Source organism: Octopus bimaculoides, chromosome 11 (assembly GCF_046866305.1).
Source record: "Octopus bimaculoides isolate indiv1 chromosome 11, ASM4686630v1, whole genome shotgun sequence".
Taxonomy (NCBI): domain Eukaryota; kingdom Metazoa; phylum Mollusca; class Cephalopoda; order Octopoda; family Octopodidae; genus Octopus; species Octopus bimaculoides.
The window spans coordinates 28,836,300-28,862,025 of NC_142938.1; the positions used below are offsets into that span (position 1 = coordinate 28,836,300).

Below are 25,726 nucleotides of genomic sequence, written 5' to 3' on the forward strand. Positions count from 1 at the left end.
TGTTTTATCCTGATACTTATGTAAAAACCTGGAGTTTTGCTAATTGTGTGAGAATGGATGAGGATAGCTGCATGAAAAAGTGCCACACCCTAACAGTTGAGGGAACCCGTGGAAGAGGTAGGCCCAGGAAGACCTGGGCTGAGGTGGTGAGGCAAGACCTTCATACATTGGGCCTCACCGAGGCAATGACTACTGACTGAGACCTTTGGAAATGTGCTGTGCGTGCGAAGACCCGGCAAGCCAAGTAAGATCGTTGCCAGTGCCCCTGGACTGGCTCTTGTGCGGGTGGCACATGAGATGCACTATTTTGAGCGTGGCCGTTGCCAGTACTGCCTGACTGGCTCCCGTAGGATTTTCGAGCGAGATCGTTGCCAGTGCCCCTGGACTGGCTTGTGCGGGTGGCACATAAAAGATACCATTTCGAGCGTGGCCGTTTTCGTGCGGGTGACACGTAAAAGCACCCACTACACTCTCTGAGTGGTTGGTGTTAGGAAGGGCATCCAGCTGTAGAAACTCTGCCAAATTAGATTGGAGCCTGGTGTTGCCATCCGGTTTCACCAGTCCTCAGTCAAATCGTCCAACCCATGCTAGCATGGAAAGCGGACGTTAAACGATGATGATGTGTATGTCTGTATAAGGGTTTGTATGTATATATATGTGTATATGTATATATGTGTGCAAGAAAATGAACAAGAATATTTGTCAATTTAAATGCTAGACTACCAACCACACAGTCATTGGTTCAAGTATAACCATAGTCAATTGGGAAACGTAACTCACACTGCCTCAGTCTGTGGAGTTGGTGCAAGTTTCCAGCCCATCATAGTAGAGTGGTTAGTGTCAGTAAGGGCAACCAGCTGTACAAATAAGCATCAGATTATCACATTCCCATGGGCATACATTCATATGCACACACCTGTATGTGTACACACATATATATATATATATATATATATATATATATATATATATATATATATATATACATATATATATATATATATATATATATAAAGAGAGAGAGAGAGACTGACAGACAGAGAAATATAGATATGCTCACATACATCTCTTTTTCTTTTTTCTTTTGTTTTTTTACTTGTTTCAGTCATTAGGTTGTGGCCATGCTGGGGCACCACCTTGAAGGAATTTTAGTCAAATGTATCAACCCCAGTACTTATTTTTAAGGCCTGGTACTTATTCTATCAGTTTCTTATGCCAAACCACTAAGTTATAAAGATGTAAACACACCAGCGCCACTTGTCAAGCGGTGGTGAGGGGAACAAACACACACACACGACAGGCTTCTTTCAGTTTCCATCTACTGATGTAGTATGACATGTTTTGTTCTTTCTGAACAAGGAGAGCATTCAGAGTAGGTGCCAGTTAACACACAAACTGACATCTTCACCTATAGATTGATTAAATTTGCAACAGCTTATTCCAAATTCTGTCACCCAAACTTGTTTACTGGAAGCTGTTCAGAGAAATACACAAATCTACTTGTGATATATTCCCTTTCTCTTACTGTGCCATCTGAAATTTCAGCTAAAATAAAGTTCAGCTCTTTTAGCAATGAATGTCTTCTTGTTCCCATGAAGAAATCAATCTATGAGTGAAGATGCCATTTTGGTGTTAACTGGTACCTACTCTGAATGTTCTGTTTGTTCAGAAAGAACAGAACATGCCATACTGCTATAAAAAAAATTGGGCACTTTCCATAACCGAAGGAGTCATACCCAATGACTGGTGTAGCAGCACCATAGTCAACAGTAAAAGCAAAATCAAAATCACAATCAGAATCTCAATCAAATGGAAATTTTAGTTGTGGCCAATGTCAGTGCCACCTGACTGGCTCCCTGTGCCAGTGGAACCTAAAAAGCACCTTCCGAACATGGTCGATGCCAGCTCCCCACCCCACCCCACCCCGACTGGCACGTAAAAAGCACCATCTGAATGTGGCTGATGCCAGTGGCACGTAAAAAGCATCCACTACACTCTCGCAGTGGTTGGCATTAGAAAGGGCATCCAGTTGTAGAAACCTTGCCAGATCAGATTGGAGCTTGGTGCAGCCTCCTGGCTTGCCAGTTCCCAATCAAACTGTCCAACCCATGCCAGCATGGAAAACAGACGTTAAACAATGATAATGAGGATGATGACATTGGTTAAAGGGAGCTATATTATCAAACTTAATATTCTTCAAAATAAGACAAACACATCAAGGAATGGTCTTGCAGAAGCTACAATCAATATGTGTATGATGAACTAAATACATTAATGCTTCACTCAAATTCGAGTAGTGTCACCAGTTTCAAGATGGTTTGCAAGAACCTCTCATCCCAACATTGCAGCAATGTCTTTGAATTGTCCTGGTAACTAAATACAGAAAGATTCTCCATCTTTTTCTGTTTAAAACATACTGTTGTTTGTATGAAAAACTGCATTCAAATATTTTGCCTAGCCTGTGTTCTAGTTTAGTTCTGGCACATGGCTTACATTGTCCAACTTTTTTACATTACATATCCTGTAGTCTGGCTGAATATTGAGACACCACTGATAACTTTATAACCAGATCCCTCCACTCGTCTCTGTCTTCTGCCTCTCACACTGCATTTCTCATCTTTAGGCTTGTCCACTCATAGGTGTTGTTTCCCCACCTATTTCTCTGCTACCTTTGTATGTTCCCTGAAGGACTGTTTTGGCAATCCGTGATGAGTGGGTGGCGTGCCCAAATCACCTGAGCTTGTATTTCTTTACTATGGTAAGAGGTTCCTCATAAGGCATAAATATTGCCTTTCAGTATTAATACTGCCTCTATAACTAATATATATATTTTTGACATCAGTTACAGTTTGAAATTTACAGTGTCTGATGAAGTTGTGTTGAATTGTGACTTAAGCTTCAATACTTTTACCTTGTTTCATGATGGCAATTAGAATTTTTAAAACGTATTCTGCTGTTTTATGAACATCTGATCTAGAGTAACTATTGTAATATTGTAATTGATGTAATCTGCATTATGGCTGAAGGTGAGATAAGGTCAGTAGCTAGAATGGTTCTCTGTTGAAATACAGAAAAAATATTTAGGAATGTAGTTTTCTATTTAGGAATGTAGTTTCACTCAGTGGGTGCCATCAAAATAGTATGAGCAAAGAAATTTTTCCATTGTTACTGTTGTATTTCACAGAGTTTATTTATTGAAAATTTAGATAATTTGATAATTATGTCTCAGAATGCACTGTATTTGAATTTATTGAAATTATTGTTTTCAAATTTTAACTGAATAATTGCTGTAATGAGAAACAATTGCTGAGAATCAAATATATTGTTTTATTAATCTAAAAGTGTTTAACTTTGGTATTCAAAGCATAAGTGTGAAAATTGTCTGCTTTTATTGTAAATAGTTGGCTGCTAGCCTTCAACCAAAATAAGGCACATGGACAGGAAGTATGGAGATAGATATTTATAGACACATACACATATTCATATGTATGTTTTGTGTGTGTATATATACATGTGTATCCATTTCATTTTTATGTCCATTGTTTTACATGATGGCATGAATTGGATAAGCTTGTGTGTGTATATATATATATATATATATATATATATATATATATATATATATATATATATATATATATATGGGTCAGTGGTAAGAGCATCAGGCTCACAATCATGAGGTAGTGAGTTTGATTCCTGGACCAGGCTGTGTGTTGTGTTCTTGAGCAAGACACTTTATTTCGTGTTGCCCCAGTTCACTCAGCTGTATAAATGAGTTGCGACGTCACAGGTGTCAAGCTGTATCAGCCTTTGCCTTTCCCTTGGATAACATTGATGGCATGGAAAGGGGAGGTTGGTATGCATGGGCGACTACTGATCTTCTATAAACAACCTTGCCTGGACTTGGACTTGTGCCTAAGAGGGTAACTTTCTAGGTGCAATCCCAAGGTCATTCATGACGGAAGGGGTTCTTTACTCTTTATATATATATATATATATATATATATATATATACACACAGACTTGACTGTATTTTTAAGAAGTTCACTTCTGAATCATGTGGTTTTGGGGTTCAGTCCCACTGTGCTGTACCTTCTACTATACTATAACCTCCAAGCAGCTAAACTCTGTCAACAAATCGTCTGTTGGGTTTGCACCTTCAGAGACAGAAATGCATACATACATATGATGGGCTTCCCTATAGCTTATATCTATCAGATTTCGCTTTCATGATATTCATTAATCTGAGGCTACAGTAGTTTAGTGTATTTCTTCAGTCCTTATGTTCTGAGTTCAAATTCCACTGAAGTTGACTTTGCGTTTCATCCCTTTTGGAGTTGGTAAAATAAGTACTATTTGATCACTGGGGTCGATGTAATCAACTGAACCCCTCCCCCAAAATTGCTGGCCCTGTGCCAAAATTTGAAACCATTATAGTTGTACATCAATCAAATTAGATAAATCCAATAATAGAAAAGTAATGTTTTAGATCAGTCCAAAAATGTTTCTATGATGAAGTTTTTCAGAAGGATGTTCAAAGCTTTTTCATTGCTCCCCAAAAAATTTAGGAGGTGCCCCTGTACCCCTATTTCTAAGCCAATGAGCAAGTTGTATTTTATTATGAGTTGGTCTAAAATAATGTAATTTATCCTTATTTTTCACTGTCAATGATTTCTTATTCATGGGTTATAATTCATTTCGATCTTCACAATGATTAATCAGGAGCCAGATCAATCTTATACATTAAAAAGTCCCTTCAGTCATGAATGACCTTGGGATTGCACCTAAAAAGTTCCCCACCAAGGCACAAGTCTGAGTAAGGCTGTTTGTAGAAGACCAGCAATCAATCATACATATTAATCTCTCCTCTCCTTGACACAGGGTGATGTTGCAACTAATTTCTATAGCTGAGTGAACTGGAGCAACATGAAATAAAGTGCCTTGCTCAAGAATACAACACAGTCCAGTCTGGGAATTGAACTCAGAACCACTCGATTGTAAGCCCAATGCTCTAACCAGTGAGCCATGTGCTTCTCATACATACATAACAACTATTTGGTACAGTTCCACAAGTCACTAATCTATAGGACCATGAAAGAGTGCAGATAGAATAGTTTTACCATCCTCGACTACACTACATAATTTTTTACTGCCTAGCTTCACTCTGTTAGTGGCTGACTATCTTTAAGTGGTTGTGAGACTGCCTTACTAAGTTAAAACAGATTCTCAATGCAATATTCAGTCGTTGTTTATCAATATATTTAGGCTCATGTTCAGGAGATGTTAGGACACAGTGTAACAAACAAGTGAAGTTGTACAGCAAATGCATTTTAATCTGAAGTTGTGCAGCAGACAGAGTGAAGCTATATAATAAATGTACTTCAATTTGAAAATGTAAGGTGGTGAGCTGACATAATTGTTAGCATGTCGGGCAAAATGCTTAGCAGCATTTTGTCTGTCTTTATGTTCTGTGTTCAAATTAGGCCAAGGTTGACTTTTCATCCTTTCAGTGTCCATAAAATAAGTACCAGTTGAATACTGGGGATGTGTAATTGACTTATCCCCTCCCCTGAACTTCCTGGCCTTGTGCCAAAATATTTAAAACCAATATGAAGATATGTAACAGAGACAATGTGGAATTATACAGTAGATAGTGATTTTATACGTCGTGTCTACATTAATTAATCTGAAGTTATGTTACAGTGTAGGTGTGCAGCAGTCACTGTAAAATAGAATATATGACAGTAAAATTATACAGCTGATAGAGTCAGGTTGTGCATGAGATGCAGGAAAGATATGCTACAGAAAATGTTATATTGCGTATAGAATGAAGCAGAGCATTAGACAGTGTAAATTTGATGAGATAATGGAATTTATGTAGAAGACAGAAGGATGCTGTGCAGTAAATAGATAGAAATTTATGCAGCAGATCGTAAACTTATGCATGCAACAGACAGGAAAGTTATGTAGCAGAAAGATAAAAATATGCAACAGATGGAATAAAGTTGTGCATCAAAGAAGTTAAAGTTATGCAACAGTGTCAAATTGTGCAACAGAGAGAGTGAAGCTATGCAATATGTAGAGAGAAGCTGTGCAGCAGAGTAAAGTGTTGCAGCAGACATAGCAAAGTTATGCATGAAACAGAGAGAGGGAAGTAATGGAGCAAATGAAATGAAACTGTGCAACAGAGGGATATTATGCAGCAGATTAAAGTTTTGCAGCAAACATATTTGTTGCTGCAGACAGTCAATTTTCTGATATACATGTTTCTTATTGTAACAACCCACATTATGGCTTCTTCCTCAGTTCCCTGCCCCATGATAGGCTGAAAGAAACTGCAAATATCATGGAAGCCCTCCCTGCATTTTTAAGGACTTTGTTTACCTCATATTATAATAATAATCCTTTCTACTATAGACACAATTACATCAACTCCAGTGCATAACTGGTACTTATTTTCTCAACCCCAAAAGGATGAAAGGAAAAGTTGACCCTGGTGGAATTTGAACTCAGAACATAAAGACAGATGAAATGCCACTAAGCATTTTGCCCGGCATGCTAATGATTCTGCCAGTTTGCCGCCTTCATAATAATAATAATAATCTTTCTAAGGCTTGAAATTTTGTGGGAAAAGACTAATTGATTACATCAATCCCAGTTTATCACTGGTATTTAATTTATCAACCCCCAAAAGGATGAAAGGCAAAGTTGACCTTGGCAGAATTTGAACTCAGAACATGCAGACGAAATGCTGCTAAGCATTTTACCCAGCGGGCTAAAGATTCTGCCAGCTTTCCACCTTCACCACCTTCATAACAATAATAATAATGCTTTCTACAGTAGGAGCAAGGTCTGAACTTTGGGGGAAGGGATTAAGTCAATTACATCGACCCCAATACATAACTGATACTTATTTGATAGACCCTGAAAGGATGAAAGGTAAAGACAACCTCAGCGGAATTTGAACTCAGAATGTAGCAGTGGATGAAAAACCACCAAGTATTTTACCCAGCATGCTAATGATTCTGCCAGCTCACCGCCTGATTAATAACAATAATAATAATGATCATTTTTAATCTTGATACAAGGCCACTTATCTTTGAGGAAAAGATAAAGTTGATAGAAAGACCAAATGTAAAACAAAGTAAATCCTAGCAAAATTTAAACCCAAATGTAATAATAATAATAATAATAATAGTTTCAAAGTTTGGTACAAGGCCAGCAGTTCTGAGAGAAGAGCAAGTTGATTACATTGACTCCAGGGCTCAACTGGTACTTATTTTATTGATCCCAAAAAGATGAAAGGTTAAGTCAGCTTCAGTGGCATTTAAACTCAGAACATAAAGACAGATAAAATGCTGTTATACATTTTGCCCAGCATGCTAATGATTCTACTAATTAACTACCTCAGTAATAATCATAAAAATGGTTTCAAATTTTGGCACAAAGCCAGCAAGTTCTTGGGAGGTGGGTTAGTTGATTACATCGATCCTCAGTACTTGACTATTATGAGGTATCAAAAAGTTCCTGGACTAGTTCTGTAGTGTGCCAACATGGTTGTGTGTGCAGTGACCTTCATGAGGCAGTGTGCCAAGTGACATCACTGTATTTACTTTACAAGTTGGAAAATTTGTGTTTTTGTGATCACGTGTATGTTGTAGGTCTGTGCTTTTGTGACAGAGGAACTTGAAGCCAAAGTGAAATTTTGCATTAAACTTGAGAAATCTGCGACAGAGACATTAAGCATGCTTCAGTAAGGTTATGGTGATGAGGCAATGGGTCATATTCAATGGGCACAGGTGCTTCAAAAGTGGGAGATGCTGAGTGATCGAGAAGACATGCCATAAGCATCAACTCTGGAAATGTGGTATTGTGCATCAAGAATTCACCCCCAGGGCCAAACCATCAATTGAAATTCTCTTATCATGTTTTGAAGTGTTTGAAGGAGGACATTTGGCAAGAGCAACTGGATCTGTGGAGCACGAAGAATTGGATTTTTCACCGAACTCTCCTCACTCATAAGTTCCTTGCCAAAAACAACATGGTATCACTTTTGCACCTGCCCTATTCACCAGATTTAGCACCTGCTGACTTCCATCTCTTCCCAAAGATGAAAATGCAGCTCAAAGGTCACTGTTTTAACAGTGTTGTCAAGATCCAGAGCAAATTGCAGAAGGTTCTTGACTCGTTTATAGAAAATTATTTCTAGGCCGGATTCCAAAAGTGACAGGGACACTGGGACTGATGTTTTGCTACGCAAGGTGACTATTTTGAAGGAGATGATGTTAAAACTTAGGTAAATAAGTCATTTTTTTATCACCCTTAACTAGTCTGGGAATTTTTTGATACCAGCTTGTTCTTATTTTATTGACCCCAAAAGGATGAAAGGCAAAGTGCCTTAGCAAAATTTAAACTCAGAACATAAAAACAGACAAAATGCTGCTAAGCATTCTGCCCAGTGTGCTAACAATTCCGCCAGCTCGCAGTCTTAAATAATAATAGTAATCTTTTCTACTATAGGCACAAGGCCTGACATTTTGGAGTAGGGGATAGTCAATTACATCAATCCCAGTACTTGTCTGGTACTTAACTTATCAACCCTAAAAAGAATGAAAAGTAAAGTTGGCCTCAGTGAGATTTGAACTCAGAATGTAAAGACATGAAATGTCTTTAAGTAGTTTGTCCAGCATGCTAATGATTCTACCAGCTCACCACCTTTAATAATAATAATAATAATAATAAGTTGGGGTATGATCTGGGAAGTAGTAACAGAAATCTTAACCAGCTGCTGTTCATGGATGATTTGAAGTTGTTCGCAAAAAGTGAAACAGAATTGGACAGTCTAGTCCAGTCTGTGCAGATTTTCACAACTATTAAGATGAAGTTTAGACTTTTAGAATATGCTGTAATGGTGACAAGATGAGAAGAGTTTGTCAGAACAGAAGATATATGTATGCCAAGTGGTGAAATGATGAAGACAATTAAACCTGAATTTGGATATAAATACCTGGGAATACTTGAGTCAGATGGAATTAAGCGTAATGGTATGAAAGAAAAGACACCAAAAGAGTATCTGCGGTGATTGAGGAAAATATTGAATTCAAAGTTGAATGTGAGAAACATAATTTCAGCAATAAACTCGCATGCAGTTGCAGTGGTTCAGTATAGTATTGGAATTCTGAAGTGGAGAGAAGATGAACTAAGAGTCGGTAGGAAGACAAGAAAGCTCCTAATAATGCACGGAGCTCATCATCCACATGCAGACACTGATCACTTATGCATGAAGAGAGAAAATGGAGGAAGGAGACTGATAAGTGTGAAAAAATGTGAGCATATTGAACTTGGGAACCTGCTAAGGTATCTATCCTACAGTGAGGAAACCTTGCTAGGGGCAGTTAGAGATGAGGGGAAATTGAAATTAGAGAAAAAGAAATTATCAAAACAAGAACATGAAAAAGCACTATGCAACAAGAGCCTCCACAATCAGTTCCATGTGGCCAAAACTGAAGTTGGCAGAAAACATAGGTAGGACTGGTTGAAGAAGGGAACACTGAAAAAGGAGACCAGGAGCACAATTCTGGCAGCGCAAGATCATGCTTTGGTCACAAATTGGAGGGTCAAACTTAGGAATGAGCAAGTGTCTCCACTGTGCCAAATCTGTAATAGAGTTGACAAAACCATTACCCATATCATGAATGAATGGATGTTAAATGAAAATAATGATGATGTACAGATCATCATCATTGCTTAATATCCATTTTCTATGCAGGCATGGAACTGATGAGCCAGAAGACTGTGCCTAACTCAAATTTTTGCTTTGGCATGGTTTCAACAGCTGGATACCCTACCTGACATCAACCACTTTATAGCATGTACCAGGTGATTTTTTTTTGCGTAACATTAGTACAATTTGAGTTACCAAGTAATTTGTAAGCTAAAACCCCTCAACTAAGTTGGGGGTATAATATTGAGGGAAGAAGTGAAAATAAAATAGAGGGATAAGAACAGGTGTCTTGCTGAAGAGGAAATACATGGCTTCTCCAAATGCAAAGGGAGAGAGATGGTGAGAGTATACTTTCAAGGTACAAGGGTGAATAAGAAAAAGGTTTAAGAAGGTGGATGGGTGGGTAGGTAAGATGGATAGAGATGGGGAATTGAGCTGGATGTGTGTGTATCACCATCAGTAGCAACTTTATCTCATATCTGAGAATTTACTTCTTTGCTAAATGCTTCCTTTATGGTAATGGTGTTGATGACTCTGTAGGCCCATTCTTGCATAAAAGAGTTGATGGCATTGACTGCATGATAATGTTGGTGGAGGACAAGGTTTGATTTTGTCAAGCCTTTCTCTCCTGTCATTTGATTTCTTTGTTTTCTCTTCTAGTGGCTTCAAAGTTTTTGGTTCCAATGGTGACAGAACACTTCCACTTGGTACAGGTCTCAGGCTTGTGTTTCAAATGATTTAGGCTCAAATCCTGTGGGTTTCAGTGTTAAGTTGGTGTTTGTATATTTGAAGAGAGAAACTCCATAGTCTTTTCCCTAAAGTGAGCTTGCTGAATTAGACTTGACTCTTCAATTATTGCTACATATCCTGACCACTGAAGACAGTGTTTCCTAATCAGAGATTTGATGTTTTAACAGTTGAACCTTCCAGGACTTTGTTGTTGGAGACATAGTGTTCCCATTTGATGCTCAAGATCACATGAAGCTTTTGTTGGTGAAAGCGTGCTAATTTTTGAATGTTGTGTCAGTATACGGAGTTCAGGTTTCACAGCATATAGCAAGATTGAAATGAAAACAGCATTATAGACCCATAATTTTTGTTGTTAAGTTCAATGCAAATAAAATAAATAGTAGACAATGTCAATACAAGAGGGTCAAGGTTCAACAAATATGGTACAAGCTAAATGCTTTAATGAAAAGAGAAAGTATCTAATATTTCATATTTGTCCTCCATCAGAAGAAGGGGGAAAACATAAAGGAAGTAAGAAAGAGGAAATATTCAGTAAGGTAGAAATCATCATCATCATCATTTTAACATCCACTTTTCCAAAGTTGCATTGGTCAGTCACAGTTCACTAAGGCAAACTTTCTACAGCCTGATGCCCTTCCTGTTATCATCTCTGACTTATTTCCAAGCAAGGTAATATTTCTCCATCATTAGACAGGTTTTCAGAGGATTGAAAACTAACAACATCACTTCTATGGCAGTCTTGTTTGTTTACAGCCAACACACGAGGTCAGTACAAGGGTACACACACACATATGTATGTGTATACATGATGGGCTTTCAGTGTCTTTCTACTATATCCATTCACAAAGCTTTAGTTGGCCAGGGGCTGTAATAAAAGACAACTTGCCCAAGTTAACATGCACCACATGGTTAGAAGGCAGCTTCTAAACCACACAGCTATGCCTGCACATATTTATCATCATCGTCATCATTATAACCATTTAACGTCCGTTTTCCATGCTGATGTGGGTTGGACTGTTTGCTTGGAGCTGGTATGGCCAGAGTCTGCACCAGACCCCATTGTCTGTTTTGGCATGGTTTCTACAGCTGGATGCCCTTCCTAACACCAACCACTCCATGTGTGTGCACATGCATTCATGTCAATTTATTTGTCTGTGTTTACATGTTTATAACTTTTGTTGTAAATCGGTGAGGGATGTGTACATTGGAAAACTAAGTTCATTGATTTACACAAATGCCACTGTGGATTCTTTTGGCCTTCACCTGTTGTCATGCCATCATAGTGTCACATTCCACACCATGCCACCCTTAACAAAATCATAAAGCATGGCTTAGACACTGCAGGCTTCTCTTCCCAACTCAAGTCAGCAGGGTTAGACGAAAAGAACAGTAAAAGGCCTGGTGTATGACAATTTATCCGTTCCATGGCGATGTCACTTACTGTGACACCTTCTCCAGTGGCAACTTGGTGTATTCAGTTACCAGCCCAGGCTCCATTGCTCATCAGGCTGAGAAAAGCAATCTGTTAAAGTATTGTTTGCTCTCTGACAGATTTATAGTTTATAGAGCCTCTGGTAGTAGAGACCTCTAGTTTTCTCAGCCCCCCCCCCCCCCCCCCCGCAAATGTGAGTCCTGTGAGTGGCTGCTCCAGCACATCTCCCTCACTTTCCTCTGGAGCAACAACTTTTCCACTTTGTCTGCTGGGACCATGAGGTGGTCTGAATTACAGGAAATTGAGAGAATATAAGAATTTCGAATATCTACTAGGCTTGGGAATATGTACTGGAGCTGATTTATTCGACTAAAATTCTTCAAGGCAGTGTCCCAGCATGGCTGGAGTCTTCTGACTGAAGCAAGTAGAACGATAAAAGATTCCTGGAATAAACAATATGAATATCTACTTTCTCTTATTGTTCAAATATGTAAATTTTACATCATAATGTAAGATACAAATGCTTCCGTGACAGAAATTGTTTGATCTACTAATGATGCTACTAATCACTAACTGTTCAACTGGGAATATATAACTAATGATATATTGACTACAAATTGATCCAGTAATTGATCTGTGGGAAATTTATAACCAATCATGCAGTTGTCAACAAATCAGTCTTGTGATTGATCCATTGGAAAAATTTAAATTAGCTATTTATGTTTATCTTTTACTAGCTTCAGTCATTAGACTGTAGCCACCCTGGGGCACCACCTTGAATTGACTCCAGTACATTTTTAAGCTTGACATTTGTTCTGTTGGCCTCTTTTGCAAACCACTAAGTTACCAGGAGGTAAACACACCTACACTGTTTGTCGAGCAGTGGGGGAGGGGTCGAGAAGACAGACATGGACACAAAGACACACACACACACACATATATTTATATACTATGGGCTTCCTTCAGTTTCCATCTACCAAATCCATTCACAAGGTTTTGGTTGGCCCAAGGCTATAGTAGAAAACACTTGCCCTAGGTGCCATGCAGTGGGAATAAAAACTGTTCTGGTATTCTCTTCCTCATACCTATTTCTATTCTGCAGGTTTTCTCCTTTTTTCCAACACGGTTAGTCTTCTTCCCCCACCTTTCTCTAACCCTATCCAATTTCTACAATTCCTTCTTCCCCACTTATCATCCTACAACACTTGTTCTTCATTAAACTCACCCTCTCATCCATTCCCTATTTCTCAGTATCTTTCATTCTTCCATACACTCTTGCAGCTTCTACCCAGCTACACTTTTGGTTCTTTTAACCCCAGTCACTTCAACTCCCTTTTGTATCTTGAAGGTACACCAAGTTACTACTACTTTTATCTCTTTCCAGTTCCACCCCAATTTCTCCTCTAAAATGTGAGTAGCTTGTATTTATTATCATTTATCTTTTACTTGTTTCAGTCATTAGACTGTGGCCATGCTGGGGCACTGCCTTGAATTGAGCCCAGTACTTTTTTAAGCCTGGTATTTATTCTCTGCAGTAAGAAATCTGTTGTATTCTGGCCCTCACTTTAATCCATCATCTCATAGCATAAAGCTGCCCACCTCTCTCCTGTAGCTCCAATCAGTCAAAGGAGATCTTAGTCTTGTAGGTTGCTTGGTAACCTCACTAGTGCTGGTGGCATGAAAAAAATAAGCTGTATACTTTGTAAGTGGTTGGTAATAGAAAGGGCATCCAGCTGCAGAAACCATACCAAAGCAGACAATGGAGCAAGATGTAGTCTTTGAATGCATTGTATCCTGTCAGATCATTCAATCCATGCCAGCATAGAACATGCACCTTAAACAAGGTTCATACTGTGATCCAACATCCACAAGGTGACTCATATATATTCATGCTTTCAAATTTTGGCACAAGGCCAGCAATTTTGGGGGAGGGTGTAGGTTGATTACATCAACCCCAGTGGTCAATTGGTACTTATTTTATTGACCCTGAAAGGATGAAAGGTAAAGTCAACCTCAGCAGAATTTGAACTCAGAATATAAAGACGCACAAAATACTGCTATACATTTTGTCCAGTTCGCTGCCTTTGAACTGTACATAATGATGTTTGTGCTCAAGGTAAAAACACTGCCCATATCACAAGGAGAAAATAACCTTCTGACACTCTCTACTTGCCCAAATTTGCAGCCAAATCTTCCTCAATCCACATCCTACCATCTCAAGAAAAGACATTGGCTAATATAGAGCAAAAATCACTATTTCTGATGAAAAAGAAAATAAATGGGTTGATCATGATTGGAATGTCTTTGATTAAAGCACTGTTCAATTATGGCCTTTCTGCATGTATCCAATAAGCCATCTTGCCGATTGGTATTAACGTAGCAATATTCTTACAATCATTAAACCACTAACTGCCTGTGCTCTCTCTCTCTCTCTAACAACAGACTTTGCATACCCATAAGTTTAATTACACAGAAGCGCCATTAGTAATTTACTTTAGTGATTTATTATATATTTTTAAAAGTAAGTTTGGAATTCAGAGTTACTTTACCAAGTATGGTGAAGTATTAGCTTAGTTAAGATTTGAGAATAAATTTTAAAAACGTGTCTGGAACTCTCACATACTTAACCAAAATTATTAAAATATTTGTAGTGACGTCACATTGGCGCCAAAAGGCTGACGCCATTGCTGAATCCTTAACCACGCATGCGTGGGTTTCAACATCGAAGCGTTCCCGCTATTAGACTGTCTCTTACCAAGCCAGACAGCGACCAAGCAAGACGTCTAAGCAAGCTCTCCCATTTGAGTGTGGTTGAACCAAGTTGTCTCTATAACGACACCAGCTCGAAGAACCGTACATCTACATTTCAGGCTACTCTAAAACCGGACAATTAGAAGCTGTTTTATTTTCCACCGAACAATAAATATTTGTTGTTGTTGATCAGTTTGGAGTTTCTGCGTTCAGTTCTCTTCCAATTTAATGTAGGAAAGTTAGGTGTATATCTAAAGATATATAACCCACTCTCCTAAAGTGGTGACCCTGACTAAGGAACGACTGCAGCCACGACAATCTGGACTGCTCAGCATCATCATTGGTATGAGCAACACGAGTTTCCGGCCGCCGTCATCATCATCATCATAACGACTTTTTGAACAATTTCACAGTGAGATATTGACTCTATAGCATTTCCAACTATACGAACTCACATTGTGCCAAGCTGACACAGACGTTTTTTTTCTTTCTTTCTGACTATTATTTTTCATTTCCTTTCAGGCACGTCAAGGTGGGTTTTCAAAAAAAAAAAAAGAAAAAAATTTTTTTTTTTCCTTCAGACAGTACAAGCTCACAACTAAACACACTACAAAAAAAAAAACAAAAAGGAAAACAATACAAAAAAAAAAAATACAGAAGGCAATATTTCTTTTCTTCTTTCCTTTTCCATTTTGGTTCTTATTGTGCACATACATTACAGAGGAAAACAGAAAGGTACAGGAAAAAAATAGTGTGTTTCCTTTTCCATTTGCGGTGAAATTTTTTTTTTTTTGGCCTTTTGCATATTTTACACGTTTTTCGTTATTGTTTCTTCCTATTTTACCTTTGACGGAAACATTTACCGATATGTGTGCGTTGCCAAGCCTGCCTTCATTCGCCGGAGAGACTGACGTATTTTTTGGTCAGTTAGAGAATTTTTTTCGGGCACATGATGTCTCGCCCACTCGGAGGCTATCTTTAATGCTATGCAATTTGCCTTCGTCGCTTCTAAAAGTGTCGAAGGATTTTATCACGACTCCGAAAGATGACGCGACCTACGATGAGGTCAAGACTGAGATATTGCGAAGGACTGCCAGATCTGCCACCAGCAAGTTTCATGAGCTGATGGCGGATGAACAACTAGGCGATAGAACTCCAACGGAGTTTTTAACTCATCTACACAGTCTCAGTGGTGAATCAACAGACGAGCCACTTCTTAGAAAGATATTCTTTACACGGTTACCGTCGCAAGTCCAGACAATATTGGCAACGGTTTCGGACTCGAACTCACTAGATCAAGTGGCCACCATGGCCGATAGGGTCATGGAATTTTCAGTGAACCCTTCTCGACTCGTTTCAAATTGCTCTGAGTCCTCCACGGACACATCACGTACTGTTTCCGTAGATCCTGCAAGGCAGTCCTCTTCAGTGACCAATGAGGATTTGCTACGTAGCATTCAGGAGCTCACTCGCACCGTAAATAACCTCTGTTTCTCGAGATCTCGTGGTGGTTCCCAATCTCGTAGCGTTTCCCGGTCTCGAAAATTTTCTCAAGATCGGGGAGCTACCTGGAAGAAGCAAGGTCTGTGTTGGTACCATGCAAACTTTTCGAACAAGGCGACAAAATGTATTCAGCCTTGTTCGTTCAAGGCGTCGGGAAACGAGTAGAGGAGAAAGTGCGCACGTCCCTTTCCTCCACCCAACCTGTTTTTAATCGTGCAATATTCGTCCAGGACCAAGTGTCGAAGAAATTCTTCATGGTTGACACTGGTTCCTGTTGTAGTATTTGGCCGCTTCGTCTAACAGTCGACAAACCTCGCCGTTCTGAAATCGTTTTGCACGCTGTTGATTCATCTCCGATTCCTACTTTTGGTCAGCTTTCTCTACGTTTAGACATTGGTCTTCGCAGAGACTTTCAATGGGTTTTTGTCATAGCTGACATTCCACATCCCATTTTGGGTGCGGATTTTTTAAATCATTTTCAATTATTGGTAGATGTCCGACGTCGAAGGCTTGCCGATGACTCGACATCCCTTTCCACGCCGGCAAGGAGCTCTAACAATTCTCCTCTTAGCCCAGCATTTTTTATTGCCACTGCTGGGGACACTTTTCATTCTCTTTTAGCGTCTTTTCTGGAGTTGGTGGATATTACTTTCAAGCCGGTTAAACCTGCACATTCCACCCTCCATTATATCACGACAACTGGTCCTCCGGTTTTTTCTCGACCACGTCGCCTAGCGCCTGATCGTCTTAAGACGGCCAAGGCCGAGTTTGAGCACATGCTTCAACTCGGCCTCATTCGCCCCTCCACCAGCCCATGGGCATCTCCTCTACATTTGGCCCGTAAAGGGGATTCGGATTTTCGCCCGGTGGGGGACTATCGGAGACTAAATGCAGTGACGATAGCTGATCGCTATCCCATCAGGAATTTGCAGGATTTCTCGGCGAACCTGCATGGATGCACCATTTTCTCTAAGATTGATCTGGTACGGGCCTATCATCAGATACCAGTAAATCCAGAGGATATCCCTAAAACAGCCATCACTACACCTTTCGGTTGTTTTGAATTCCTATTTATGAGTTTTGGTTTGCGTAATGCTACTAGCACTTTTCAGAGGTTTATGGATGAAGTCGTTCGTGGACTTGATTTTGTATTCACTTATGTCGATGATATACTCATCGCTAGTGATACGGAAGAGAATCATCTCCACCATTTGTCGCAACTTTTTCAGTGTCTTCGCGCTTATAATGTGAAGATTAATCCCAACAAGTGTCTTTTCGGGCAGTCATCCCTGAATTTTCTGGGACATTTGGTTGATTCTAATGGGATCAAACCTCTTCCTGCTAAAGTCGATGCAATTCAACGCATCGCACCTCCAACCTCTCTGCGACAGTTGCGCCATTTTTTAGGCATGGTCAATTTTTACAGGAGATTCATTGACCGGTGTGCATACAAACTACTTCCTTTAACGAGGCTACTGCAAGGCCATTCTAAGAAGGATGCTGGACTCACTCTTACTGATGAGGCGTTATCTGCTTTTGAGTCTGTGAAACAGGAGTTATCCTCCGTTCCTGTTCTTGCACATCCTGCACCTGATGCTCCGCTTTCTTTATCTGTGGATGCTTCCGATTCTGCGGTCGGTGCTGTTTTGCAGCACACTGTAGACAATCAAACAAAACCTTTGGCTTTCTTTTCTTGTAAATTACAGCCTGCCAAACGCAGGTCTAGTACTTTTGATCGTGAGCTATTGGCAATCTATCTGTCGATTCGGCATTTTCAACATCAGCTCGAGGGACGAGAGTTTGTGATTTATACTGATCACAAGCCCCTCACTTTTGCTCTGTCCTCTAAAACGGACAAGCTCTCTCCTCGTGCTTTTCGTCACCTGGATTTTATCTCACAATTTACAGGTGACATTCGTCATGTGCCAGGGAAAGAGAATATTCCAGCTGATGCTCTTTCTCGACTTCCTGTGCATTCTATTTCCACTCCCGCGGAAATTGATTTACTGGCAATTTCACAGGAGCAACCTTCTTTATCAAGTTTAGATTTGACTTCATCAAAATTCAGCAACTGTAAATTTGCTTATCTTCCACTCCCTTCATCCAAGGGCTCTATATTATGTGACACATCCACAGGTTCGCCTAGGCCTTTAGTACCTACGAACCATCAACGTTCTGTGTTTGATGCCCTTCATTCTTTGTCACATCCGGGCATCTCAGCAACAGTAAAGCTTATCACTGCTCGGTTTTTCTGGCCCAATATGTGGCGATCAATTGCCACTTGGGCACGCTCCTGCATGAAGTGCCAGAGTGCGAAGGTCCATAGGCACGTCCGTGCCCCTCTTGGACAATTTCCTTCTCCTGAAGCCCGTTTCCGTCACGTCCATCTTGATTTGGTTGGATCGTTACCAGTGTGTCACGGGTTCTCATACCTGTTAACTTGTGTTGACCGTTTCTCACGTTGGCCAGAAGTCATTCCTATAGCAGATATTACTTCTGAGACTGTTGCCCAGGCTTTCGTTTCTGGGTGGGTGTCGAGGTTCGGAGTACCGGTCAGTTTGACCACAGATCGTGGCCGGCAATTTGAGGCCGCGCTTTTTCATGACCTATCACGAATCCTGGGGGTGCATCGTATACGCACCACCAGCTACCATCCCGCTTCTAATGGGATGGTTGAGCGGTTTCATCGACAACTTAAGGCCGCCTTGCGCGCCTCGCCCAACCTGCAGTTTTGGGTTGAAATTCTTCCCGTTGTCCTCCTTGGATGCCGGACTGCGGTAAAAGCTGACCTGGGTTACTCCTCGGCGGAGCTTCTTTACGGCACCACGTTGACGTTGCCAGGTGCGATGGTGGTACCAGACTCATCACAACCACCACACCCAGAGTCCTATGTTACTCGGTTGCGAGAGTATTTCTCCAATCTTCCATCTATGGGCCCCAGACAACAGTCACCTCCCTTTAGAGTGCCAGCAGACATTGAGTCTTGGTCTCATGTGTTTATTAGGGATGATTCTGTCAAAGGACCCCTTGTTTCTCCTTACAAAGGACCCTATCGTGTGCTTTCTCGCACTTCAAAGTTTTTCAAGATCGACGCTAATGGTCGTACAGAAATTGTGTCTGTCGACCGTCTGAAAGAAGCGTACCTTGACAAACCTTCAACTCCCGTGGACGACATGCCCGTGTTTCAAATGCCGCACACACCACTATCACCACATACATTGTCAACGCCTTTACCAATGCATACACCAACATCAGCACCATCACAATCACACACACCAACGATTACACCACCTTCGTTGTTGCAAAGGAACCCTAGAGAACCTTATGTCACTAGGTTTGGCAGGACGGTGCATTGGCCCAAGAAATTGGAAAGAACTATTTACGTTTGATTTATTGTTTTTACTGGACAATTTTTTTTAAAACTTTTTTTATTGAACATTTTTTCAGGCCGTCTATATGTATGTGAGAAATCACAGCAGAAAGAAAGTCAGAACACGTAAGAGTTTTATACCAAGTTCTTTGAGTACACAATTGGAAAGTCGCAGGCTGTAATTCTTGTCTGTTTTATCATGAGTGAAAACATCCACTCTAACAGATTCGACAAAACCGAATGTGTTGATTTGGAGTGTCTGTACTCAGGAAGTCGTGGTCAGTTGCGGAGCTGTGGTTGAGCATCGATGCCAGTTTCGACCTGTTGCTTGGTACTAGGTATCTTAGTCAGTTGGCTCTTGCTATTTTCCGTGAGGGGATGTCCCACTCATACAGTGAAGATAAAACCGAGTGTTTGATATATATATATATTTGTGCCGCATTTTCTGCGTGGTTTCGATGGCCATCTCGCCTCAGACGTCCCTCCAAAATTTTTTAATTTCGTGTTTCACACTCAAGGGGGAGCCATTGTAGTGACGTCACATTGGCGCCAAAAGGCCGACGCCATTGCTGAATCCTTAACCACGCATGCGTGGGTTTCAACATCGAAGCGTTCCTGCTATTAGACTGTCTCTTACCAAGCCAGACAGCGACCAAGCAAGACGTCTAAGCAAGCTCTCCCATTTGAGTGTGGTTGAACCAAGTTGTTTCTATAACGACACCAGCTCGAAGAACCGTACATCTACATTTCAGGCTACTCTAAAATCGGACAATTAGAAGCTGTTTTATTTTCCACCGAACAATAAATATTTGTTGTTGTTGATCAGTTTGGAGTTTCTGCGTTCAGTTCTCTTCCAATTTAATGTAGGAAAGTTAGGTGTATATCTAAAGATATATAACCCACTCTCCTAAATATTAGACATTGTTTTTGGATCTTTCTGATTTGACGGACAACACTTTTCATTTAATCAGAAAGATCCAGGGTTTTAGAGTTAGGGTTACGGTTAGGGTTATGATTATTTTTGCCATAACCTCACTGATAACCCTAACCCTAAAACCCTATAACTCATAACCATAACCCTAACCTTAACCCCAACCCTAACCTTAAAACCCTAAACCTAACTCTAAAACCCGAACCCTAACCCTAAAACCCTAAACCCTTACTCGGGAGTAATGATATAATTAAACAGGGAATAACACTCTTGACACCGGCAAAAATTATTGCTTACAAAAACAGTAGTAACTGTATTCAGCTGAATAGACGTCAGTGATTGGTTGAAATTACAGAAATACGACAACTTTAACTTGCGATGTACAATTTTTAGTTAAGAAGGCTAAGAGAAAAAGTTTTATATGACACATTCTACCAGTATCCCAAGTTTGAAAGTGTTTCGTTAAGAAAACAAGTGGTGCCCGTCAAATCAGAAGGATCCTTGTTTTTTTCGTAATAAAAAGTTTTGAATGGTACAACAATGCACTATAATACAAAAAATGGACTATATACTTGTATTTCTCAGATCAACTCCCTAGCAGTTGCGAACTCGGCCTAGCCCAGGAGTAGAGATAAGAGAGTTGAGAAACGTGCTAAAGTCGGATGCCAAATAAACTTTCTTAAACGCTGCCTAAAAAACAACATAATCCCCAACACCATCAGGAACATACATCTACCCTCGTGTTTCCGCAGCCTTACCCTTCGACGATCACTGAAATATATACATACGTTCGTCATCAGAGCACGTATCCAAGGCAAGTGCAGCAGAACGGAGGACAAGATGACCCACACTACATGCTTCCTAGATGTATTGAAAATCAACGGGTATCCTAGATCCATTCCTTAAAATACCCCATTTTTGCGAGAGGGTAACTACAGCCATGCCCCTATCTGAGAGAACACCTCGTAAAGAAACGAATAAGGGACAACAATCAATGCACATTAACAAATTGTCCCATCCGTGACACAGATTTATGCCAACGAGTAAATACTGTGTATAGACAAGTATATAGTTCATTTTTTTTGTTTTATAATGCATTGTTGCACCATTCGAAACTTTTTATTACAAACAATACACAATGTTTCAAGCGAACTACAATACTCTCTTATTGTTTTTTCTTTACTGCATTAATATTTTTAATTTGATTTTTAATGATCACTACATTAAACTAACTTAACAACAGGTAAGCTTTTATCCAGCCATGTTACAACGATTTATTAACCCTAAAAACTTGCTATACCAACCCTCTGTCTTCGACACACTACATTCTCCTCTATACCATCGCCTCCTCTTCGTTCATTCAGTGTCACCCTCTCCTTACACACACTAAAACTAGCCGATCTTTCCTACCCACCCCAACACACTGAAAACCCCTATCAACTTAATTCACCTCAACGATTTAGAAGGCTATGGGTACTGTCCCATCTTCTGCTCCAACAAGATAAATCAGTAGACGTGACTAAATTGCCACGTGAAGCTGGATTTCTTGTGATTATTCTTAGTTTTACTGTTACTCTTGTTTATATTGCTTGTACTCACAAGACAGCAAGCTGGCAGTAGCACGCCGGGTAAAATGCTTAACAGCATTTCGTCCGTCTTTACGTTCTGAGTTCAAATGCCACCGAGGTCGATTTTGCTTTTCATCCTTTCGGGTTTGGTAAAATAAGTACCAGTTGAACACGGAGTCAATATTGTCGACTTACTCCCTCCCCGGAAATTGCTGGCCGTGTGCCAAACTCTGAAACCAATATCACTAGTACACTTGCCATTTATATTATTTGATCCTGTTGTTTAGCAGCTACTCGTTCTTGTTTAACTTCCACTTGTCAGCTCTGATCTAAACACGCCACCTATTATGATCAAAGACATACCAATCATGACCTTCCCCATTTTTTTTCAAAGGGCAGTATACGTTGAACGACTATAATTTCAGTGTGTATGGTTTTAAGGTAGTAAGTAGTAGTGAAAGATTTAGCTGCTGTTTCTAGTCGACCACGTAGAACTGTCTCATTTGCAGTTAGAGTAAATCTTTGCATTTATCTATTTACACACAATCACAGTTACACGTCTACGAAAAATTGTAGCTCTACAACTTCGAATATATGCTTTACAATATATAAACACACACTATTCATCCATTTCCAAGTAAGTTTATCTTATATATGTGTATATATATATATAAGACTCACAGACAGCGATAAGCCTCTATATATATATATATATATGCAGGGTTATCGCTGTCTATGAGTCTTGGCGAAACAGCTCTGTCATATTTACATCTTACAACCTTATGTCTCTCTCCTCCTCTTTCATTTCTTTTATCCTCTCACTCTCACTCATTCTATATTTCACCCTTTCTCCACCTCTCTCTATCATTCTTACACCTCTGTCTGTATCTCCTTCCACCTCTCTCTATCTCTCCCTCTCACCTTCTCTATTTCTTCTATTTAGACATGAACAGTCACCTTCATTGTGCATTTCTCCATCAACTCTCTCATCCCTAATGAATCCCCCTAAAACTGGCAAGTATCAGGAGATTTCCGCCCGTGCTGGTCATCTAGTTGCTTGCTTTGGCAATTTTATGTGTGTCTGGGGTGGCTACGAAGTCAGAGAGGTAAGACTGCTTCCATTAATTACATTTGTAGCTACCTTCATTAATCACTCTTGTAAATATTAACAACAATATTTAAACCTCCTAACTGACAATCTTCCTCCCACATTGCTTTAGGTTTAAAGGAATTGATGTCAGAAAACATAAACACGCACTTAACACATGTTTGTCCAGCAGTTGAGATGTCCATGCCTTTCTCAACATTCTCATTATACACATGCTCACACTCTCACAACTGTATATATACACACGTATGTATATCTGTGAGTAATATATATAGAGAAGGCAGTATTCTTTCACACACACACACACATGTAGGTATATATATATATATATATATATATATATGTGTGTGTATTAAGGCTACCATCGGTTTCATGTCAAGAAAAAATATCTTAATATCTTAATTTTTCAAACCAATCATATGAAGGAATGGTGTACGACATATACATATATGTATATATATATATATATATATATAGTGTGTGTGTAGTAAACTTGTCGAGTCGGTGCGTAAACAACGACTTGCCACATAAAACAGAGAGGACTAACGAAGAAACGACATGCTGGAATCTTTAAATGTCTACAAATATTGTAAAGTATTGTGGTTACTGTTTATAAAATACACCATAAACAAGAGTGCACTTTACACCAAAAGCCAGTACGAGTTTCTTTTCATATCTATCGCAGTATAGTTTAAGTGGGGATAAATATTCTCTGCAATTAAGTCAGTTTATTTAGTTTTAAAAATTATTGGCTCATAAAGAATTAATTTATACAAATGTCTACAAAATGTTTTAGATGGACTGTTTTATGTTTATAAAATAAACCATAGGGGAAAAAAAGATAATGAACTCTAATTAATCTCTAAAGTCATTTATGTAAAACGATGGTTTATTTATCAATTAAGTGAAGAATATAGCTTGTGTTTGGGAATTTTGGACTGGAGGTCGTTGTTTACGTACACAAACAACAAACCAGATGCTACAATCTTTGCTACCAAGTGGGTGGCCGGTCAAAATTTACTCTAAATTAAAGAGAACTTACATACGTGTGTGTGTCACATAGATTATAAACTCCGAGTATCAACAGAGTTGTGTTTATACATGAAGGTATTTTAGACAGGAGTCTTCTTCATCATGCGGATCCTTTCTGTTTGGCTGCCACTTTTCAGTATCTCTACTATGGACCTTTAGATGTGTATCTAATGGTTGTCAAAAACTAACGGAGGACCATTTACGTAAAGAGTGTATAGTAACAGAAATACTGATAAATAAACACTATATCTTTAAGATTAAAACACTATATCTGTTTTATCATTAATCGAACCGTGTGTTACCGAATATCTATGGAAAGCCTTTGTATTATTTCGTAATATAGAGGGCGATTGAAATGAAAGTAAAATTTAAACAAATAAAATCTGAATTTTTGTGCCAGTATAGAAGAAACAAAGTACATTTCGTTGTTTCCATTTCGAATTTTTTATGACTTCATACAATTTTACGTAGGTTTCAGTAACACATTTAAATAGGACATAACCAAACCGTATATCAGCTTCATCTGCCTGTCTTGCTTTTATTTATCCTTTTCAGGTTCTATTATATTTGTTCTATAAATATATACCACAAATAAATGGATTTGTAGTTAGTTTAATGTGTGTGTAGGTGTGTGTATACATACACAAACAAATGCACATAAATTGATGTGTATATGTATACGAAATACATACACAGATGTTTAATATATATTTATGTAATTAATAAATCTTGTTATAGAACTAGTCTATTGAATGGCAGTCATAGCAACATGATGTAGATTCCTATCTAAAATACCTTCAAGTAGAAACACAACTCCATCAATACTCGGACTTTATAATCTATGTGACACACATGTATGGAATCTTTTGTTTGGCTGTACCTGTGGAAATTTAAAAATTTGGTGTATTGATGTAATTTTCCACGCTGAATTTAGGGAGATATTTAACTTTTTCTAGAAAATATTTAAAAAAAAGTTTGATTATTTTTACCCAGTGAGAAAACTGGATTTGGATGTTGTCATTTTGTGCGTGACAGCACGTGTTGTCAACTGTAAACAAATGAAATATTGGCGGAATTCTGCTTTTCGCAATCCATATCATAACTTTTTTTTTTTTTGGTAATTTGCAGAAAATTTTGGCGAATTTATATTCTATACACTGGAATTCAGACGATTGAGCAAAAATCAAAAACAAGAAATTGGTGCATGATTTAAGGCCTATTTAGCTATTATTTTTAGCACCTCTCACAACCACCATTTAATAAGCGAAAAATGACCGCCTGTGTAGATAGCTTGGTAACGGTTTTGGCTTGTTACTATGGTAACAGGCATGTATGTATCTGTGGTTTACAATTGGCTAAAATTACCCAAAATTTGCAAACTTTAAAAGCTATTAACTTGTAGTACACGGCGTTACTACAAACTCTTTATTTATTGATTTATGGCGAAAATGAATTAGCATAAAAGACTACATGATTACATCTAATATGAAATCAGTTGGAAAAGAACAGCTAAACAGAAAAGATCCAAGATATTAACATACCTGAAACAGGTATTTG

At 39.1% G+C, this 25,726-nt stretch overlaps 1 protein-coding gene across 7 annotated transcripts in view; it reads left to right on the forward strand.

Annotated features, from left to right (window-relative positions):
- The first annotated feature begins 20,831 nt into the window (after nucleotides 1–20,831).
- The window catches only part of LOC106874256 (kelch domain-containing protein 2), a 31,541-nt gene continuing 26,646 nt past the window's right edge, over nucleotides 20,832–25,726 (forward strand). For 2 of the 7 annotated variants that reach the window (XR_016243625.1, XM_014921913.2), the window contains exon 1: nucleotides 22,949–23,135. Coding sequence is in view for 4 of the 7 variants with exons in the window: in XM_014921913.2 (XP_014777399.1) it covers nucleotides 23,025–23,135 (111 nt within the window). In the remaining 3 variants the exon portion in view is untranslated. Of the gene's footprint in view, nucleotides 22,667–22,948; nucleotides 23,136–25,209; nucleotides 25,720–25,726 lie in introns of those variants that run through there. The other 5 variants (XM_089359720.1, XR_016243626.1, XM_014921914.3 and 2 more) reach the window with 5 other exon arrangements.